The sequence below is a fragment of the Octopus sinensis genome, linkage group LG11 (assembly GCF_006345805.1).
Source record: "Octopus sinensis linkage group LG11, ASM634580v1, whole genome shotgun sequence".
NCBI classification, from domain to species: Eukaryota; Metazoa; Mollusca; class Cephalopoda; order Octopoda; family Octopodidae; genus Octopus; species Octopus sinensis.
The window spans coordinates 31,918,363-31,939,422 of NC_043007.1; the positions used below are offsets into that span (position 1 = coordinate 31,918,363).

Below are 21,060 nucleotides of genomic sequence, written 5' to 3' on the forward strand. Positions count from 1 at the left end.
TAAAAGTTTCAAATTAAGTTTTTAAAGCATCTTACGATCGTTTCACAGAAGTGCTGTCCCTATAATGGAATCCTATATTGATAAGCATTTATAGACAACTCTTCTGCTCTTCAAGGATATAAAATGTGAAATTTGTATAATTTATCGAATGGTAGTTTTTTTAAAAGTATGAAGTAATATGGGAAAATGGTGTTTGTTTGAAATATAAGTTAAGAATTAAAAATTACTGCTTTTGATTTTAGTATGAGTCTTTAAATCGATATATGCTTCCTTGGTAAGTCTTCTGTAGTAATCCATAATAGTTATGTGTAAAATCCATTATATTGTCTTGTATTCCAAATAGAGTTCATAGACTTAGATAATATAGAATAATGGAATCCTATATTGATAAGCATTTATAAATAATTCTTCTGCTCTTCAGTAATATCAAATGTGAAATTTGTATAATTTAACGAATGGTAGTTTTTTTTAAAACTATGAAATTAAATGGGGAAATGGTGTTTGAAATATAAATTAAAAAGAGATAACTGAATGATTGTCCACAAATTTCCTCAAGCTTATTGAAGTTAACAATGAAAATTTTTCCGCTTATTTTAACATTAGCCTCTTGTGAATTAATGTGGAAACTGCCAAGCTTTTTTAAAATCATCCATATGAAAATTTTACATGTACAGATAAAAAAATATACGTTGAAAAAAAAAAATTTTAAGTATTAAAACTGGAACCAGTTAATCATACTTGAATGTAAGTTTTCCTTCGGGACACTCCGGGCATTTTGCGAGGGCACCAAACGCCATACAGTCAGAAACAGAATCTAATAACTGAAGAAGAAGGGTCAAATTAAGATACTTTATTTCAAAGTAAAACTTTAAAATGATTACAGTACAAAGCATAAATGCATCCATCATACAGCTATTTAAGTTTTACCATTAAATTAACCCATTGCCACTCCAAAGCATTTTCATAAGTTTGTCCTAAATGTCAATGTTTGTCTTGAGACTTTTAGTTTTTGGTTGATACATTCTTAGTAATATACAGTCAAGGCCAAAAGTTTGGAACAGTTTTTTTTTAATTTAAAATCATTATGCCTAAGTACAATTCAATTGAAATATATATTTGGGCACTTAATATAAAATTTCTTATTTTCAGACCCATGTTCCAAACTTTTGGCCACAACTGTAAAGCTTTTCTTTCATAAGTTCCAAGTTACTCTGGTGGATGAACAAAGATTTGGAATGTGTAATATATATGATGCATGGACACCAGAGAGCCATATCCTTGTATATCATGGCAAAGGGTTAAACACCAGATGAAAGCATACTTTAAACAGTTATTCCAAGAGAAAATAAAAACATTAAGAAAATTATGACAAAGCTATATTAAATTTTAGGGCCCTAAATTATTACAAGATTATGTAATGCTTCACTGTCTTGAGAAAAGGATTTAAACCAGCATATCTGGCCCAAATCTTCTCAAACCTACTTCATAATGTCATTCTAAAAATAAAACAATCGCATCATCAAAATCTCAAAGCTACGAGATAATCCTGTGATTAATTCAAGACAATGTGAATGAATGAACATTACATTTGACAAAGTAATCTGAAAGCCAAAGAGTTAAAGGAAGGAACTGTAAATGTGAAAAGGAACACTCACCTTACTCTCACCTGAGGGTATTGCCTGTTCGTTTAACTCCAACAAAACTTTCAGAGCTTCAACAGAGATTTCTTTCTCTAATTTATCCCGGAAGCCCCACAATAGTTTGTTTTGTACCTTGATGAGAACATAAAAATCATTAGTGACTGCTTCAATTAAATATTGTTTATTTCAAATATACAATCTAACCAACTGCAAACATATGGAGATTAGTGAAATAATTAACTTCAATAATTAACAAAGTTTAACCCACTGACATTAAATATTCTCTATCGTGTAATAATAATCCCTTCTGCTGTAGGCACAAGACTTGAAATTTTGAGGGAGTCAATTACCAGGGAGCCCCAGTGCTCAACTGGTATTTATTTTATCAACTCCAGAAAGATGAAAGGCAAAGCCAACTTTGGTGGGATTTGAACTCAAAACTAATGATTCTGCCAGCTTGCTGCATAATATCTATCATGTAACAATGAATTTTCTGTTGCAGTTTCAATTTATATTTGAATATCCAAATAGACGCAGCCTAAGGCGGTTGATGTTGAAAGGGTTAAACGTGTTACTGGCTAGCACTTAATACATTGCACTATTAACAAAACTACTGAATTTAATGGCAAAATTTTTTTTAAATAACCTTGGGTCTTATATGCATTAATGCATTAAAAACATCATCATTTAACGTTTATTTTCCATGCTGGCATGGGTTGGATGACTTGACAGAAGATAACCAGCTGAAGGGCTGATTCAAGGCTCCATGTCTGTTTTGGCGTGGTTTCTATGGCTGGAGGCCTTTGCCTTGCTAGAAGTAGAGTGCATCTAATATGCCTGTGCATCTTTATGCCATCAAGTACAGTAATTAATAAATAGAACGCAACCAAAGGGTTTCTTCAGAAAAGGAGATACATCGTAAACATGACAGAAAACTAAAGTAATATAAACATGTAAGGCGGCGAGCTGGCAGAAACGTTAGCACGCCAGGTGTAATGCTTAGCAGTATTTCGTCTGTCTTTACGTTCTGAGTTCAAATTCCGCCAAGGTCAACTTTGCCTTTCATCCTTTCAGGGTCGATGTAATCGACTTAATTCGTTTGTCAGTCCTTGTTTGTCACCTCTATGTTTAGCCCTTTGTGGGTAGTAAAGAAATAGGTATTTCGTCTGTTTTTACGTTCTGAGTTCAAATACCACCAAGGTCAACTTTGCCTTCCATCCTTTCAGAGTCGATAAATTAAGTACCAGTTGCATACTGGGGTCGATCTAATCAACTGGTCCCCTCCCCCAAAATTTCGAGCCTTGTGCCTAGAGAAGGAAAGAACATAAATATATAATAATTCTAAGCAATAGAACAATTACGATGGACTTGAACGACAATTAACAAAAGACAAGACATTCAGCAGAACAAACAAATGCAACCAACTTTCATTTGTTTCTCTTCTTCTGTTTCTTTTTTGGGTTTTTTGGCTTCTGCTTTAGATTTGTCATCTTCCTTTCTCTTCCGGCTACAAATTAAAATTATGGATGACTAATTAAATTATTTCAAATACTTATACTTGTCTGGCAAAATTTCTTTAAAAAATTTCATGATTTTTTTGTGGGTTTTTTTTTCTGTAATTAAAATTTTAACTGAATGTCAAAGCATCTAATGTATTTATTTTCACATTTCTGCAAACATGGATGGTAACAGCTTCATGCAAGCATCAAAAACAATATGTAGACCAGTGCTTCTCAAACTATCTGATGTGGCGTACTGGCAGTTTTTTTTTTCCCAAAATGCCAGGGACTGGTAATATTTCTTAGTAATATTATTTTATACTGGAAACAATATATATAATGGGCACACAAAAAGCACCATTTGAGTGTGATCGTTACCAGCGTCACCTTACTGGCACCTGAACAAAACATTCAAGTGAGGTCGTTGCCAGTGCCACTGGACTGACTCCTGTGCAGGTGGCACGTAAAAAACACCATCTGAGCGTGGCAGTTGCCAGTACCGCCTGACTAGCCCTCGTGCCAGTGGCACATAAAAGCACCCATTACACTCTCAGAGTGGTTGGCACTAGGAAGGGCATCCAGCTGTAGTCCTCAGTCAAATCGTCCAACCCATGCTAGCATGGGAAGCGGACGTTAAATGATGATGATGATGAATATAATAAAAGTTGACAATTTTTTTTAACTTGTATTTATTTTGTAAACAAATACAATATTTTGTAAGAATTTTATATTTCTTTCTTTTCTGGAAACTCACCACGTACTGGCAGCTGATGGCTCACGGACCGATGCCGGTCCGTGGACCACCACTTTGAGTAGCACTGACGTAGACTATTCTCAGGAGCAGCTTAGGACAGGGAAAACAAAAACAGAACAGAAAACCAACAATGTCTGTGAAGAACCTTACCTACTGGTGCTGCTCCCTTTGCCCAATTTCTCCACCAATTCCTTCTGATCTTCCTTTTTCAGAGTTTTGTAACCAACAATGCTGAAAATAAGAAGGGGACACATTAGAGTTTAGTCAAGAAAACACCTTTTATTATCTGTCATTGGACTGTGGCCATGCTACAGCACCACCTTGAAAGATTTAGTCAAACAAATTGACTTTAAAATTTTATTTCTAAGTCTGGTACTTGTCTTGGAATCTTTTGCCAAACTAAGTTATAGGAATGTAAACAAACCAACACCAGTTGTCAAACGGTGGTGTCCACTTTTCCAGGCTTGCATGGGCCAGACATATGACTAGGTTCTTTCAGTTTCCGTCTACCAAAATCCACTCAACAGACATGGGTAGGCCTGGGGCTAGAGTAAAAGACACCTGCCCAAGTCGCCACACAGTGGGACAGAACCAGAAACCATGCAGTTGGGAAGCAAACTTCTTACCACGCAACCATGCCTGCCTTGATGTCGATGTTAAAACAGATGGAAAGATGAATAGTTCTAAATATTCGTTAGATATTCAGAGTAACAAATCCACAAAAGTATGGAATCAGACACCATGGCTCCTCTTCTACATACTCCATCTTGTAACTCACACTGACAAGCCATTCCACTTAACATTACTGAGCTTTATTATTACCTCCACCTTAGCAAAGGCAGAGGTATTGTTTTCAGTCATGTTTGTTTGTTTGTTTGTTTGTCCGTGGACAAGATATCTCAAGAACCACTGGATGGATTCAGATGAAACTTTCAGGGATATTTGGTCTCATGACTGGTACAAACTGATTACATTTTGGGATCAATTGGGTACTGCACAAGGATTCTGGATTATTTTTCCAGTTTTTATTTAATTTTTGAGAGCAGTCGGGTTCATTTTTAGTATTCTCATTTATGAGAGCAGTTGAGTTTATTTCAGATATTTTCATTTTAAAAATCATCTCCAGCTAATCATTGAGAGGATGTTGGTGTTGCCTTGGTGGAGGTTTGCGCTGACTGCTCTTGTTGACTTTGATATAAGGTGGGAAGTTGGCAGAATTGTTAGCACATCAGACAAAACGCATGGAAGCATATCTTCCAGCTCTTTACATCTCGAGTTCAAATTCCACCAAAGTCAATTTTGCTTTTCATCCTCTTGGGGTTGATAAATTATCTCCCTCCTCAAAAATTCTAAGCCTATAGTAGAAAGGATTATTATCATTATTATTAAAGTGGCAAGCTGGCAGAATCATTAGCATGGCAAACAAAATGCCAAGCAGCAGGTCTTCCAGTTCTTTACATTCTGAGTTCAAATTCCTCTGAGGGCGACTTTGCCTTTCATTCTTTTGCAGGCAATAAAATAAACTCCAGCTGAACTCTATGACCGATGTAGTCGTCTTACCCCCTCCTCTCAAATTTGCTCGCCTAATATCAAAATTTGAAACCATTAATGACTTTATGATTAATACTCACTCATCAACACTCTTGTCTGCAAATTCCAGTTCATCACGGTTTTTAACAAAACAGTCAACATGGTACCAGGTGTCTTGTGGGCCATACATCTTTGCCCTTTCACTCGTAAAATCTTTCTTTGATAAGCGTAAAGCATCCTACAAGAACCATAAATTAACGCAAAAGAGGATAATTCAATTTGTTTGCAACAGGTGACTGCAGAGATTTTAACTTACAAAAGAAAAAGAAAAAAAAAACTTGAACACACAACTAAAAATATGAAACAGAGTCAATAAGAGAAAGCATTGATGTGGTCACATGACCTGCTAGAAATAGTAGCTATGGTTTCCTCAAACTACATTTTATTTTAAAAACCAAAAAGGAAGGAAGGACACATTAGCTAATATAGTTACAGATGCATTAGCTGAAAATAAACTGGGATGGGCAGAGTTAGAGTGGCTTAAACCTTTATCATTTAAACTAGCCGTACCCAGTCCAAATATTCTACCAGTTTTATGTTGCAACTAACCAGAGCTAAGCTCTCACACCTGCTCTGAGATGTTATTCCATAATGGTGATGGATTAACAGAATCATAGCAGGGCTGGCCATGTGATTTGGATGCCGGGTAACTGGTGCACAAAGATGGCCCTCTTCAGTAAGATCAAGACTGAAAATAGGCCTCATGGAAAACTTTATCGCGATCATCTCAAGCAGTCTCTCATTTTAGGTGGTGTCCCTCTCAAACATTTAGAGCCCCTGGACGTTAATCGGAATGCATAGGGGGTCCGTGTGTGATGTTGAAGTAGAGTGCTTTGAAACCAAACGCAGCAGACTGCATGAAGAGAGGAGACGTGGTCATCAACCCTCTGTGGATGTTGTTAAACCCTTTAGCATTCAAACCGGCCAAAATATTTAACTTGTTTCATATTGAAACTGACCAGATCTCGCCTCTCACCTCAGCCCTACAATGTCATTCTAAAACTAAAAAAATCACATCACTGAAATCTCTATACTACAAGATAATGCAGGATTAATTCAAACCATTTTAAATAAACAAACATCACATTTGACAGAATAATCTGAACACTAAGGGGTTAACCCTTTCATTACTGTATTTATTTTGAGATGCTCTGTGTTTCTTTTAATTACTTTAAATACAACAAAGAATTTAGTAAACTAACTTAGTTATCATTAAGCTATTGTTAGGAACATAAATTGTGACTAAGGTTTGGTGGAAGATTTTAATTCAAAACTTATGAAAACAAGACGTTTGTACTACAGAGTCAGAGATGGTTTCTGCCGGGTTGGTAACGAAAGGGTTAAGGTCACTTTGAGTGCCCTCCTGCCAAAGGATTTGCCCATCTCATATCAGTCTTGTCAGCTACATCTGCTCCTACGAGAAACAATGTTCTGGAGGGGGAGGAAGAGCAATGTCATGGATCGATACAGCCATCCCTTTTGATGCAAGCAGTATTTGATTCTGCTGTTCAAAAATACCAAACATTTATCCCAAAGACTTTATTTTTTCAATGTAAACCAAATTATTTACTTTATCGATTTTCTCTTCACAGCCTCGACACTTGCTCCGGTTTGATTTTGCATACTCGGCTTTGAAATCACTAACAGCAGGTCCGGAGCCACCAGCCGCAGCACTTTTCTCGTTAATTCCACCACTCCCACCTGCAAGAAAGAGAAAGAAATTAGCAAGAAGACATTATTTTATACTTATAATCAACATCTAGGCGTAGGAGTGGCTGTGTGGTAAGTAGCTTGCTTGCCAACCACATGGTTCCGGGTTCAGTCCCACTGCGTGGCACCTTGGGCAAGTGTCTTCTACTATAGCCTCGGGCCGACCAAAGCCTTGTGAGTGGATTTGGTAGACGGAGGCTGAAAGAAGCCCATCGTATATATGTATATATATATATATATATATATTTGTGTGTGTTTGTGGGTTCCCACAACATTGCTTGACAACCAATGCTGATGTGTTTACATCCCCGTAACCTAGCAGTACGGCAAAAGAGACTGATAGAATAAGTACTAGGCTTACAAAGAATAACTCCTGGGGTCGATTTGCTCGACTAAAGGCGGTGTTCCAGCATGGCCACAGTTAAAATGACTGAAGCAAGTAAAAAGAAAAAAAAAGATCTGGACTTTGCTACCCCGAAACCAAGGACTCAAAGGGCCAGTAACCCATCTAGCATGCCATATAGGTGACTACGGTCCCCACATTCCCAGCGAATGGGATGCTGGTCAATCATAGGGTTGGCCATTTACAGCTGAATGTACTGAAGCGATGGGAAATGAAATGTTTAGCTCAGCAACACACTGCACTGCCCGGTTCAGAAACTGAAACCACAATCTTGTGACCACGAGTGCAACACCCTGACTACCAGGTCACACACCTTTTTTTTCTTATACTTTACCCTTCAAAAAACAAACACATGTCTGTGTTATTGAGTTAGATATTAACAAAATAGTATGAAATCATTAGGCATTCAATCTCATCATCATCATCATTTAAAGGCAGCAAGCTGGCAGAATCGTTAGCATGCCAGGCAAAATGCTTAGCAGTATTTCGTCTGTCGCTAAGTTCTGAGTTCAAATTCTGCTGAGGTCGACTTTGCCTTTCACCCTTTCGGGGTCAATAAATTAAGTACCAGTTACGCACTGGGGTCGATATAATGGACAATCCATTTGTTTGTCCCCTCTGTGTTTAGCCCCTTGTTGGGTAGTAAAGAAATAGGTATTTCACCTGTCTTTATGTTCGGAGTTCAAATTCCACTGAGGTTGACTTTGCCTTTCATCCTTTCGGGGATTGATAAATTAAGTACCAGATGTGTAATGGGGTCGATCTAATCGACTGCTCCTCCTCCCAAAAAATTTCAGGCCTTGTGCCCAGAGTTGAAAAGAATATCATCATCATTTAATGTCCTTTTCCATGCTGGCATGAATTGGATGGTCTGGCAGCTGCCCAGGCCTCATGTCTATTTTGCAATGGTTTCTACGGCTGGATGCCCTTCCTTATGCCAACCACTTTACAGAGTGTACTGAGTGCTCTTACACAGCACCAACATGAGCACTATTTACGTGGCACCAGCACGAGTGCATTTCATGTGGCACATTTTTTCTAGGTTTTAATTTTTCTTATCTTCAACCACCTCTGATATCATTGCAGGGGAGGGATCCTTGTTACCTAAGAGAGTTAAGAACAGGGGACACATTATCCTATTGTTGCCCAAAGAAAGCAAACTGGAGCTCCGTTGTCAGAGGAATGGATATTTTAAATATAAATAAAATTTATCTCCTTTTACTGGGGATGAGAACAATAAGGGCCCAATAACAACAAAATGAGATGATAGGGTACAGCTGTTTGGATGCTGAAAATTTGGTATGGAAGATTGGACATTCAGTCTGTTTTGGCAACAGCACCTTTTGGCGCAGAAGACAGACAGACAGACACATACATGCAGAAATATACACTTACACATAAAAAAAAGTGAAAAAGAGAGGAGGAGAGAAACAGAGATTACAATTTACTATTCGTACCTGCTATTTTGTCTTTGATATTCTTTTGGTCTTCCCAACGTAACGAGTCAAAGTTGTGTATTTCTTGATGGTTAGAAACACGGGATCTCTTCCAGAAGCAGGCAAAATGGAACCAGTTTGGCACCTACAGAAACCAATATAAAGAACATTTGTTTCAAAACTAAAATTCAAATTGGAAACTTTAATTCTTTTTTTTTTTTTTTCAAGTGAAAAATTACTTTGACCTTTTAGTATCAACCTGTCCTTCACTCTACTCTACTCTGCTCAACGTGTTGCTCAGTCCAGGAATTGAAACCACAATCTTATGATCATGAGTCTAAAACCTTAACAACTAAGCCACACACTTCTACTCAGCATATGTCATCATCGTTTAACATCTATTTTCCATGCACTGGAACCCAACTCCTAATCACAACCACGTGATACCAAAGTGAACAACTTAACCAGTCACCCACACATCCAAGCCTTCATAACTATATATATTTATCTTTCTACTGAATTTGCAACGAATTATAAAAAAATTAAAATTCTGTTGAGGAAAACGAAGTTTTTTTCATGAAAATACATATTCTTTTCTACTCTAGGCACAAGGTCCAAAATTTTTAGGGATGAGCCAGTCGATTAGATTGACCCCAATATGTAACTGGTACTTAATTTTATCAACCCCAAAAGGATGAAAGGCAAAGTCAACCTCGGCGGAATTTGAACTCAGAACATAAAGACAGAAGAAATACCTATTTCTTTACTACCCACAAGGGGCTAAACACAGAGAGGACAAACGGATTAAGTCGATTATATCAACCCCAGTGCATAACTGGTACTTAATTTATCGATCCCCAAAAGGATGAAAGGCAAAGTCGACCTCAGTGGAATTTGAACTCAGAACGTAAAGACAGACGAAATACCGCTAAACATTTTGCCTGGGATACTAATGTTTCTGCTAACTCGCCGCCTTATGAAAATACATATTGACAAATAAAAATATTAACTTACCTTTCCATCAAATACAGGTGACTGAAAAGAGAAAAAAAGTGATATTGTCAAAGACCTGAATAATAATAATAGTAATAACAACAACATTGAAAAATACCTTAGGAATGAGAACCCAGGTTCAAATTTCCCCAAGACACCTGATGAAGGCTGGAGGGTATATCAGCCGAAACGTTAACAACAAACAAGATGAGGACAAATATCCGTCAAATGTAAAGAATGCGACTCTTACTCTTTTACTTGTTTCAGTTATTTGACTGTGGCCATGCTGGAGCACCACCTTTAGTCAAACAGATCAACACCAGGAGTTATTCTTTGTAAGCTTTAGTACTTATTCTATTGGTTTCTTTTGCCAAACTGCTAGGTTTCGGGGACGTAAACACACCAACATCAATTGTCAAGCAATGGTAGGGGGACAAACACAGACACACAAATACATATATATATATATATATAGTTGAAAAGTATCGTTATATGTACAAATAAACCACAAATAATTACAGAAAATTGGAGGAGAAAAAGATGTTGAATCAAAATTAGATTTAGTACAAAATAGAATTCAATACATATGTTTGTTTCAAAGGACAATACGAATATGTAAGAAAAAAATTATAACCATAGTAATTATAATTAAATTTATGCATTGTCATTTTCATCAATGTGAGGAATTTTTTTAAGGACATCAAATGGGCTTCTTTTAGTTTCCATCTAACAAATCTACTCACAAAGCGTTGGTTGGCCCAAGGCTATAGAAGACACTTGCCCAAGGTGCCACACAGTAGGACTGAACCCGGAACCATGTGGTTGCGAAGCAAACTTCTTACAATTATATTTTTTTTTATTATTTCTAGTGCTCCAGGAAGTGAACAAGATTGAAAACTTCAGACATTGGCACTAATCACCAACCATAGTATTAACTGGTTTAATTCCATATGGAAGACATATCCCTCTTCATAAACCCATTAGTCTGTTCATCATTGCAGAGTGTCTTACTTCAGAACACATTTCTATCCAATTTGCTCATTTTAACACTTGCTACCAACCAACCAACCAACCTGAGACTACCCAAGTTCTTTAATACAAACCTTGTGCTTTAACTCTTTTGATATCAACCCACCTGAAACTGTCCCTGGTCCTATGACATAGATTTCTTGTTTTAAAAGCATTTAAATTAAAATTTACCATCAAAATGTCATGTTCATTTATATTCCAAATCATCATCATCATTGTTCGACCGTGGTCGAGACAATGGAATTTACCATGCTACGCCAGACTTCATGGTCCATCATGGCATTATGGAGATCCTATTGCTGGATGCCTGTATCCCTGGAGATTACATCAGGGTAGGAGAGTGTGCACCCTCTGGTATTGCGAGTAGATGGCTTCCAGAGGAGAAGAGGAGAAATTATCTCGTTTTCAGCCCTACAACAATGTCCAGCAAACTGGACTCTCCTACCTTTCACAAGAGATGACACAGGTTCCAAATACCAGTTTATAAATGACAAATTTTCCATTATTTTTTAGACTCACCGAAAGCAGTATATTTCAAGAGAAATATGGCAACAAAAAAGTTAAATTGTTCAGAGAAACAATCCACACCACAGAGAATGAGATTCACTATTCAGAGTTAGATAAGAATTTGAACAATTTATTTTCATTTCCACTGATTATAGCTTTCACATTTTAAGAGCTCTGCCTGCCTTTTGAACTAACATTATATTGCAAATAGCCTGGCCTCGAGGTAATGTCACCTGATGTTCCTTTAAAGAAGAATGTTAATCATAACGTGTACTGGAACTTGGACTACAGCCATGCTGGAGCACCCAGAGCTTTGATTTGTTTAATGAAAAAACAAATCAACTTCGGTACATATATTTTAAGTCCCCTTTGTGAAACTGCAATGCTAAGCGAATGTAAACAACCAAACACCAAATGTCAATGTGGTGGGAGTGGGGGACAAGCACAAAGGCTTACACACACACACACACATCCACGCAGTTTCTGTCAACCTAATTCACTCACAAGACATTGGTCGGCCCAGAACAATAGAAGATGCCCAAGGTGTTGCCCAGTGGGATTGAACCTGAAACCACATGGTTGCAATTAATATTCGTCACAGTGGCACTCTAATGCCACATTCATCATCATCGTTGTGTTTAACTGAGGACTGGCAAGCCAGGAGGCTGCACCAGGCTCCAATCTGATTTGGCAGTTTCTACAGCTGGATGCCCTTCCTAATGCCCACCATTCCAAGAGTGTAGTGGGTGGTTTTTACGTGCCACCAGCATGGGAGCCAGTCGGGCGGCTCTGGCATCGACCATGCTCAAACAGTACCTTGTAAGTGCCACCAGTATGGGTGCCAGTCAGGCAGCGCTGACACTGGCCATGACTATGGTTTCACTTGGTTCGATAGGTCTTCACAAGCACAGCACATTGCCCGATGATTGAAGGGTATTTTTAAAGGGGCCAGTTATGTAACACTGGCATCGGCCACAGCTACGAGCTCACTTGGTTTGCCAGGTCTTCTCAGTCACTTGTCATAGCCTCTGTAAGGCCCAATGTTTGAAGGTCATGCTTCACCACCTCATCTCATAGGTTCCCTCCACTGTTAGGGTGTGACACTTCTTCACACAGCTGCCCTTATCCATATGTAACACATGAACATATCAGTGCCGTACACCACATCTGATGCTTCTTATGTCCAACTTTTCTCTCAGGGCACTTGCGCTCTGTCGTGTATGCACACTGACTTTACACATCCAGCGAGGCATACTAGCTTCATTTCTTTCAAGCCTACACATGCCCTCAGCAGTCACAGGTCCATGTTTCACTGCCATGTAGCATGGCTGTTCACACACAGGCATCATACAGTCGACCATTCATTCTGAGTGAGAAACCCTTTGTTACCAGCAGAGTTAGGAGCTCTCTGAACTTTGCCCAGGCTATTCTTATTCTAGCAACTACGATCTCAGAGCATCTACCCCCACTACTGACTTAGTCACCTCGGTAATGGAAGCTATCAACTACTTCTAGTTTTTCCTCCTGGCATGTGATGGAATTTGTTATCTGTACAACTTTGGCGTCTATTGCATGTGTGCATCTACCACACATAAAAGCTCTTCTAACTTAACCTTCCTTTGGTATTGTTGCAGCTCTTATGTGTCCATAGCTTACACCGGGTACAGCTTATGGAGTTTCTACCGACGCCTTTTCTACAGATCGAGCAGTGGTTTTTACTAGGATGACTCTAAAGTCCTACAACTCTAGACCTTGCTTCCACACCTGAAACTTCTCTAGTTCTGATAGTGACTCTGCTATTAGAGCAAGGTCATCAACATAGAGGAGCTCCTGGGGCAGTCTGGCTTGAATTCCTCTGTTATTGCCTGGAGGACTATGATGAATAAGAGGGGGCTGAGGACCAATCCTTGGTGAACCCTTACTTCTACCTGGAATTCTTCACTATACTTGTTGCCAACCCTCACCTTTCTGACAGCATCCCTGTACATGGCTTGTACAGCTCTCACCAACCACTCATTTATCCCTAGTTTCTGCATTAACCACCAGATAAGGGATCGGAGCACCCTGTCAAAGGCTTTCTCCATGTCAACAAAAGCCAAGTACAAAGGTTTACCTTTGGCTAGGAATTTCTCGTGCAGCTGTCTTACCAGAAATGTAGCATTAGTGGTGTTTCTCCTTGACACAAACTGCATCTCGTCTAAACTGACTCTCTCCCTAATTAGTTGGGCTATGACCCTCTCGTGACTTTCATCACCTGATCCAACAATTTGATACCTTTGTAATTATTTCTATCTATGGTATCCCCTTTGTAGCAGTTGACTATGGTGCTATTACACCACTCCTTGGGTATGACTCCTTCGTGTATCACCTGATTGACTATACAGGTCACTAGACTACAGCTGAGACAGCCAGAATCTATGTGGACACATTTCTCTCCTATGACATCATGATTTTCTCTCACAAACTGTCTTGCAATTTGAAACACTTCAAGTCTCTGGATCTCATGAAGCAGAACATTGGCAAACTTTTTTTTTATCCTCTGGCTAAGTAAACCTGCTTCCTAGCTTCCCTTCTGGTAATATTATATGCTAAATTTCCCAAATTCTGCAGTGAAAAATAATCAAATCAGTTTAAGGCTCCAGTTTAGGAAGATCTGATATAAGCAAATGCTTGTAAACAAAATATCTGTAATTTTTTTATTTATTTAAGTCGTTTATGAATCTGTTTTGAAGGATTCCTAATGTGAAATCATGTGTTGAAAGAGATATTATATTTCAGGATGGTCTTGTTTTTTTACTAAAATAAAGACTGGCTGTGTGGTAAGTAGCTTGCTTACCAACCACATGGTTGCCGGATTCAGTCCAACTATGTGACACCTTGGGCAAGTGGCTTCTACTATAGCCTTGGGCCGACCAAAACCATATGAGTGGATCTGGTAGGCGGAAACTGAAAGAAGCCCGTCGTATATGTATACGTTTGTCCCCCCAACATCGCTTGACAACCGATGCTGGTGCGTTTACGCCCTGTAATTTAACAGTTCGACAAAAGAGACTGATAGAATAAGTACTAGGCTTACAAAGAATAAGCTCTGGGGTCGATTTGCTCGATTAAAGGTGGTGCTCCAGCATGGCCACAGCCAAATGACTGAAACAAGTAAAAGAGTGTATATTGTTCTTCACTCGCTTATTATTGTTCTTATTTTATCTTATGTCCATTGTCTGGAAGTCTTTCCTCGTACATGTGACCACTTCAGTGACATGAAGGAAACACATGGATGTCAGAGTCGCTGGAGACACAAATGTTTCAATGATTTCAAAACAATGGACATAAAATTTTAAAAAAAAGAACAATTATAAACAAGCGGAGAACGAATATATCGTGCGCAGGTTTATTTTGGCCAAAAAAATATATATACACACTCTCTCTCTTTACTCTTTTAGTTGTTTCAGTCATTGGACTGCGGCCATGCTGGAGCACCACCTTCAATCGAGTAAATCGACCCTGGGACTTATTCTTTGTAAGCCAAGTACTTATTCTATCGGTCGCTTTTGCCGAACCGCTAAGTTACGGGGACATGAACACACCAGCATCGGTTGTCAAGCGATGTTGGGAGGACAAACACAGACACACACACACATATATACATATACACGACGGGCTTCTTTCAGTTTCCGTCTACCCGAGGCTATAGAAGACACTTGCCCAAAGTGCCACACAGTGGGATTGAACCCGGAACCATGTGGTTGGCAAGCATCTACTTACCACACAGCCACTCCTGCGCCTATATATATAACAATATTTATTTAATTTTTTTTCATCTCAAAAAGGAAAGGGCTACGTATCCCACCTGAATTCGTTTCTTTTAAAATAGTCATTTGTTACTTTTCGGTACTCGACTCTTAAGCTTTCACTTTGACGATCTTTAGAATTTTGAACCGAAATTTTCTTTCGTGGTATTTTTATAGTAGTCTATTGCTTCCGCATCCGTTTTCATCTTTTCACAGCTTCAAGCTAAGTTTCACTTTAACGACGTGTGTGAACGGAATTGAAAATTGAATAAAACTAAAAATATCCTTCGTTTTGCGTCACGGGTCTGCACAAATGGCTTATAAAGTGGAAAGACAGCCGACTTTTAACACTTTCACAGCGAAATTACAGTTCATGGTTATTCCAGTAATGATACTAAATACATACCAATAACTAAAATTGGTATTTTCTGCAAGTCACGTTGCCTTGAGTGGATCTAATTTCTGTAGTAAAAGGGTTATTAAAAACAGTTTGTCTTTCATTTCATAGATTTTTATCTTGTGCTCATTCTTCGTAACTGCTTTAACTAATCACGTTTTATACGAAGTCACAACAACGACATAACTGTGGCCTTTAAACCCAAACTTTAACAGGTTGGGGTACTAAAATTTAGTAGCTCGATGACCTCATAACATTGTCTACATACCTCGGGATGTAACATGACTAGAATACTTTTAATCATAGGTCTAACGAAATGTTCGATTATTAACTACCAAGAGACATAACGAAATGCTAATTTTAGTTACAAGAGGCCTGACGAAATTCTACGTTAAATAACCGAAGGTCTAAAATCCTAATTTTAGTAACCAGAGATTTGACGAAATACTAACGTTAATTACCAGAGGCCTAACGAAATCCTAAGTTTAGTAACAAGTGCTCTGGTGAAATCCTAATTTTAGTAACCAGAGGTTTGACGAAATGCTAGTCTTAGTTCCGAGAGGCCTAACAAAATCCTAATTTTAGTTACCAGAGGTCTGACGAAATGCTACATTTAGTTACCAGAGGCCTAACCACATCCTAATTTTAACTACAATGTAACAACAAATATGTGACAAGTTGTAGGCAAGTAAGAGGGCGGATGGCGATCAAATAAAATTAATATTCGGTTTGCAAACGTTGATGAAATGTTCTCAACAAAACTTACATTTAAACAAAGCCATATTTTTAAGATGCAAAAATGCCTAACATCTGACATTACCGAAATACAAACCAAAAATAAAAATATCCGAAGGAAGAATAGAACGTAAAACGGTTAAAAATCAATAAACAGTGTGGGTCATGTTGACCTCCTTTCTTTTAACAAAATCAATCTTACATTAAGGGAGATTTAATTATTATGAAATATATATTTCTGAATATATAATAATGATGATAAAAAGATATTTGATATTCAAGTTTCATAATGTTCTGTGAATATTAATTCATTCATTCATTATTTTGATTTTTTGAACAGTAAGAAGATATTTCAATATGTAGGTCACACAAAATTTATCCCAATAAATACAAACAGCAATGTTGCTCGTTTAATAATTCATTAAGTTTGTAATAGAATTATTAATTGGGGGTCATCGATCGACAGAAAAACATCCCCCAACATTATTTGGCGGGAAAATGTTTGACAGGTTATGGTTGTCAAACACAACTTGCTTTTCGTTTTCTTTCTTTCTTTTTAATCTGTTTCGAAATACAATTAAACACGGTACAAATTAAATCTCAATATATTTCCCCGATTATTGTAATAAATACTTAACTACACAATTAAGACTATAAACATCTTAATTATTATCAATTATGAATAATTAAATGTTTACTCAAGCCAAGGGAAAACATTAGAAGAAAAAAAAAAACCCAAAAAAGTTCAAACGAGTCGATTGTTGTTTACACAGCTCTAAATTCAATGATTAACGGTGTTCCAGCCATGACCATTCCAGTCATTCTTTAAAGGATTGTGTCACGAGAATGACATTATGAAATATGTTCCTTCCGAAAACGATTGAATTTGGTTTTGTGGAAATTTGGCTGCTATTTCCAGCAAGTCAAGTGAATCGTTATGGAAAAAGGCGGATTACTAAATAACTGCACCCACACACACATATATATATAGGTAGACAACGAGTTTGTATATATATATAACTCGCTATGCGTGTGTATATATATATATCTATATATACATCTATCTATCTATATATATATATATATATATAGGGTAAACAATTGATAATATTATATATATATATATATATACACATCTATCTATATCTATACATCTATCTATATATATATACATCTATCTATATATATCTATACATCTATCTATATATATCTATACATCTATATATATATCTCTACACATCTATATATATATATATTATATATATATATATATCTATATCTCTATATATCTACATCTATATATATATATATACATCTATCTATATATATATATATCTATACATCTATATATATATATATATATATCTACATCTATATATATCTATATATCTACATCTATATATATCTATATCTCTATATATCTACATCTATACATATATGTATACATGTAGCAGGCACTGGTCAGGCTTCAGCATAAATGGAAACATTAACGATTTAGTGTCTCATGAAGCAACGAGATTGAAATGGAACACGAGGGTCAACCACCAAATAAAAAGACACGTGGGGTCGGTGAAGCCAATACAAACCCCACAGCCCCTACCAAAAGGAAAAAAAAGGAACACCCACAACGGTCAAAGTTTCTAATATTAATATTCTAACGAACATTTTCTATCTTCACGTCGATTGCGTCTCATAAATTTAAACTTAGAAAATAATAAAAACATTCGGATCATAATATTATTGTTTAATAATTGATGGGAGGAAAAAAGAACAACACCGACTTTGGATAAGAAGCCAAAGTGTTTCTATCAGGATTATACTATCGTGTTTTATTTAGGATTTGAGATATACAAAGGACAGATATCTAGGAATATTATTTTTCGGGTTTGTGTTTTAAAAACAAGGGAGAAATTATAGAAATGAGACATCAGTGAAAACCGGCAGCCGTACTACTAGCGAACAGTGGTCCCGGTGCGCGCACACGCGCAGTCGCGCATCCGCGTTAGATAGTCGTGACTAGTCGATCGTACAACCACTACCCAGCAAAGTAAATAAAATACAAAATAAATCATTTTTTTTTACACAAAATAAATAGTTTTCGTTAAAAAAGGTAAATAAAACACAAAAACACAAAGTAAATGAGTTTTTAAGCAAAGTAAACAACAAAAAGACACAAAGTAAGGATCGACTAGTCACGTCTAGCTGGCGCGGATGCGCGAGTACGCGGGAGCGCGCGCCGGGACCACTGTTCGCTAGTAGCACCGCAGATTCGCTACGAGTTGTTGTTGAAGATGACGGAAAACGAAGGAAGAAACAAATAGAAGCCCTCTCAGCTACGCACCTGAACCATAACTGCCATTCTCAGGTTGCCTTGTTTGATGCCAGTTCTGCATGCTTTGCAGGTGGAACGGTTGCTCTTGGCGTACTCAGCCTGGTAGGGCAAGTCGTGCCGGTCAGCCATCTTGTTGTCGTTTAGTTCTGTCCGACAGAAGCAGGAGGCGCTGCGCAGTTCGCTTTTCTACCCCGAGTACACACCGACCCGAATACCACCACCACCACCACTCCCTCTCCTTTACACGCATCAACACACACATGAACACACACACGCGCACACACACACACACACGTGTATGGCTATATGAAAATAAAGAAGTATATTTATAGATTGATGCAAACGGGAAAAAATTAGAACAGAAAATATGAGTGTAGCTATATTTTTTTATTAATGTTTAGCAGTAGTAACGGAGTGACTCCCAGGGCCGAGAGTTTCGTGTGTGCGTTACCACTTAACAAACTTTGATAAGTGCCAATCGACGAAACTCTCGGACCTTGAGTCACACTGTTAGTTTTGCTAAATATTAATAAAAATGTGGGTGTGGGGGTGTGTGTTGAAAGTGCTGAGGAGTTTCCATGGCAACTTTGAGTTTGCTTAACAGAAAGGCGTGGCCTCTAGGGCAAAATTCCTCATCTTTAAAATGTGGCCCTAATAAACCCGAATGAAATTAGATTATAATACTAGTATATATATATATTATATATATATATATATATAATATATATATATATATATATATATATAAGCGAGAAAGAAGCAACAAGAATGGATAGGTTTTTAGTACGATCGTTTCATACAAGGACAGGTTTTATTAAAAGTTGCAAAGATTACAGCATATAAACGAGTCCCGTACTCATCAGCTAAAATACATGTAAGTTCTCTAGACATCCTAGTGTTTGAGGCTATACTCATGAAGTAATGTAGATAATTAAACAGATTTCTAAAGTTCATTAAAGTTCTTTAAAGATGATGTACAGTCTTATCACAGAATTTTAAAAAAGTTTTGATAGCATCACAGAGAAGGTGACCTAATCCATATGAATTTCCATAGATATGATGAGGGATTATATACTCACAGAAGACAAATTTATCCATTGTTAATTACAACGAGGTGGGTCTCAATTCCTGCTTATTAGCATTACAGAGAGGGTGAATTAATCCTTTGTATATATGCACAGATTCCAATGGTGTAGATGTAAATTTCTAGAGAAATGGAGATGAATTTCATATTCACAGGCGATAAATTTTTCAATGGTTGAACACAATGAGGTAGGTATCAATTCTTGTTATATGATTAGGTATTTGCCACATTAATCACATTACTGCTATTCACAAGAGGCTGTAGCTATTTGAGGAAATAGCTACAGCCTCTACAAGAGGAAATAGCTACAGCCTCTTGTGAATAGCAGTAATGTGATTAATGTGGCAAACACCTAATCATATAACAAGGATTGATACCTACCTCATTGTGTTCAACCATTGTAAAATTTATCGCCTGTGAATATGAAATTCATCTCCATTTCTCTAGAATTTACATCTACACCATTGGAATCTGTGCATATATACAAAGGATTAATTCACCCTCTCTGTAATGCTAATAAGCAGGAATTGAGACCCACCTCGTTGTAATTAACAATGGATAAATTTGTCTTCTGTGAGTATATATAATCCTCATCATATCTATGGAAATTCATATGGATTAGGTCACCTTCTCTGTGATGCTATCAAAACTTTTTTAAAATTCTGTGATAAGACTGTACATCATCTTTAAAGAACTTTAATGAACTTTAGAAATCTGTTTAATTATCTACATTACTTCATGAGTATAGCCTCAAACACTAGGATGTCTAGAGAACTTACATGTATTTTAGCTGATGAGTACGGGACTCGTTTATATGCTGTAATCTTTGCAACTTTTAATAAAACCTGTCCTTGTATGAAACGATCGTACTAAAAACCTATCCATTCTTGTTGCTTCTTTCTCGCTTATAACACCCCACATTACTGTATTGTTAAATCAGTATAGTTTTTTTTGGTGCATCTAAGTTAGGTACCATATTCAAGTAAATTTTTTAAATTAACTTGAATCTTTATTGCTCTTTGTATATATATATATATATATAATATATATATATATGTACATATGTATATATACATATATACATATGTATATATACATATTATATATATATATTATATATATATATATATATAATATATATATATTATATATATAATATACAT

General features: G+C 37.0%; 1 protein-coding gene across 1 annotated transcript in view; it reads right to left on the reverse strand.

Moving 5' to 3' along the window:
- Nucleotides 1-19,018, reverse strand: part of LOC115217306 (poly [ADP-ribose] polymerase 1) — a 46,267-nt gene extending 27,249 nt beyond the window's left edge. Inside the window, exons 1-9 of the mRNA XM_029786956.2 lie at nucleotides 18,823-19,018; nucleotides 10,047-10,067; nucleotides 9,054-9,177; nucleotides 7,054-7,184; nucleotides 5,525-5,661; nucleotides 4,044-4,124; nucleotides 3,066-3,147; nucleotides 1,656-1,772; nucleotides 739-821 (exon numbers count right to left, since the gene is read on the reverse strand). Of these exons, the coding sequence (XP_029642816.1) occupies nucleotides 739-821; nucleotides 1,656-1,772; nucleotides 3,066-3,147; nucleotides 4,044-4,124; nucleotides 5,525-5,661; nucleotides 7,054-7,184; nucleotides 9,054-9,177; nucleotides 10,047-10,067; nucleotides 18,823-18,942 (896 nt within the window). The 5' untranslated portion in view covers nucleotides 18,943-19,018. The remainder of the gene's footprint in view (nucleotides 1-738; nucleotides 822-1,655; nucleotides 1,773-3,065; nucleotides 3,148-4,043; nucleotides 4,125-5,524; nucleotides 5,662-7,053; nucleotides 7,185-9,053; nucleotides 9,178-10,046; nucleotides 10,068-18,822) is intronic.
- Between the last annotated feature and the right edge of the window lie 2,042 nt (nucleotides 19,019-21,060).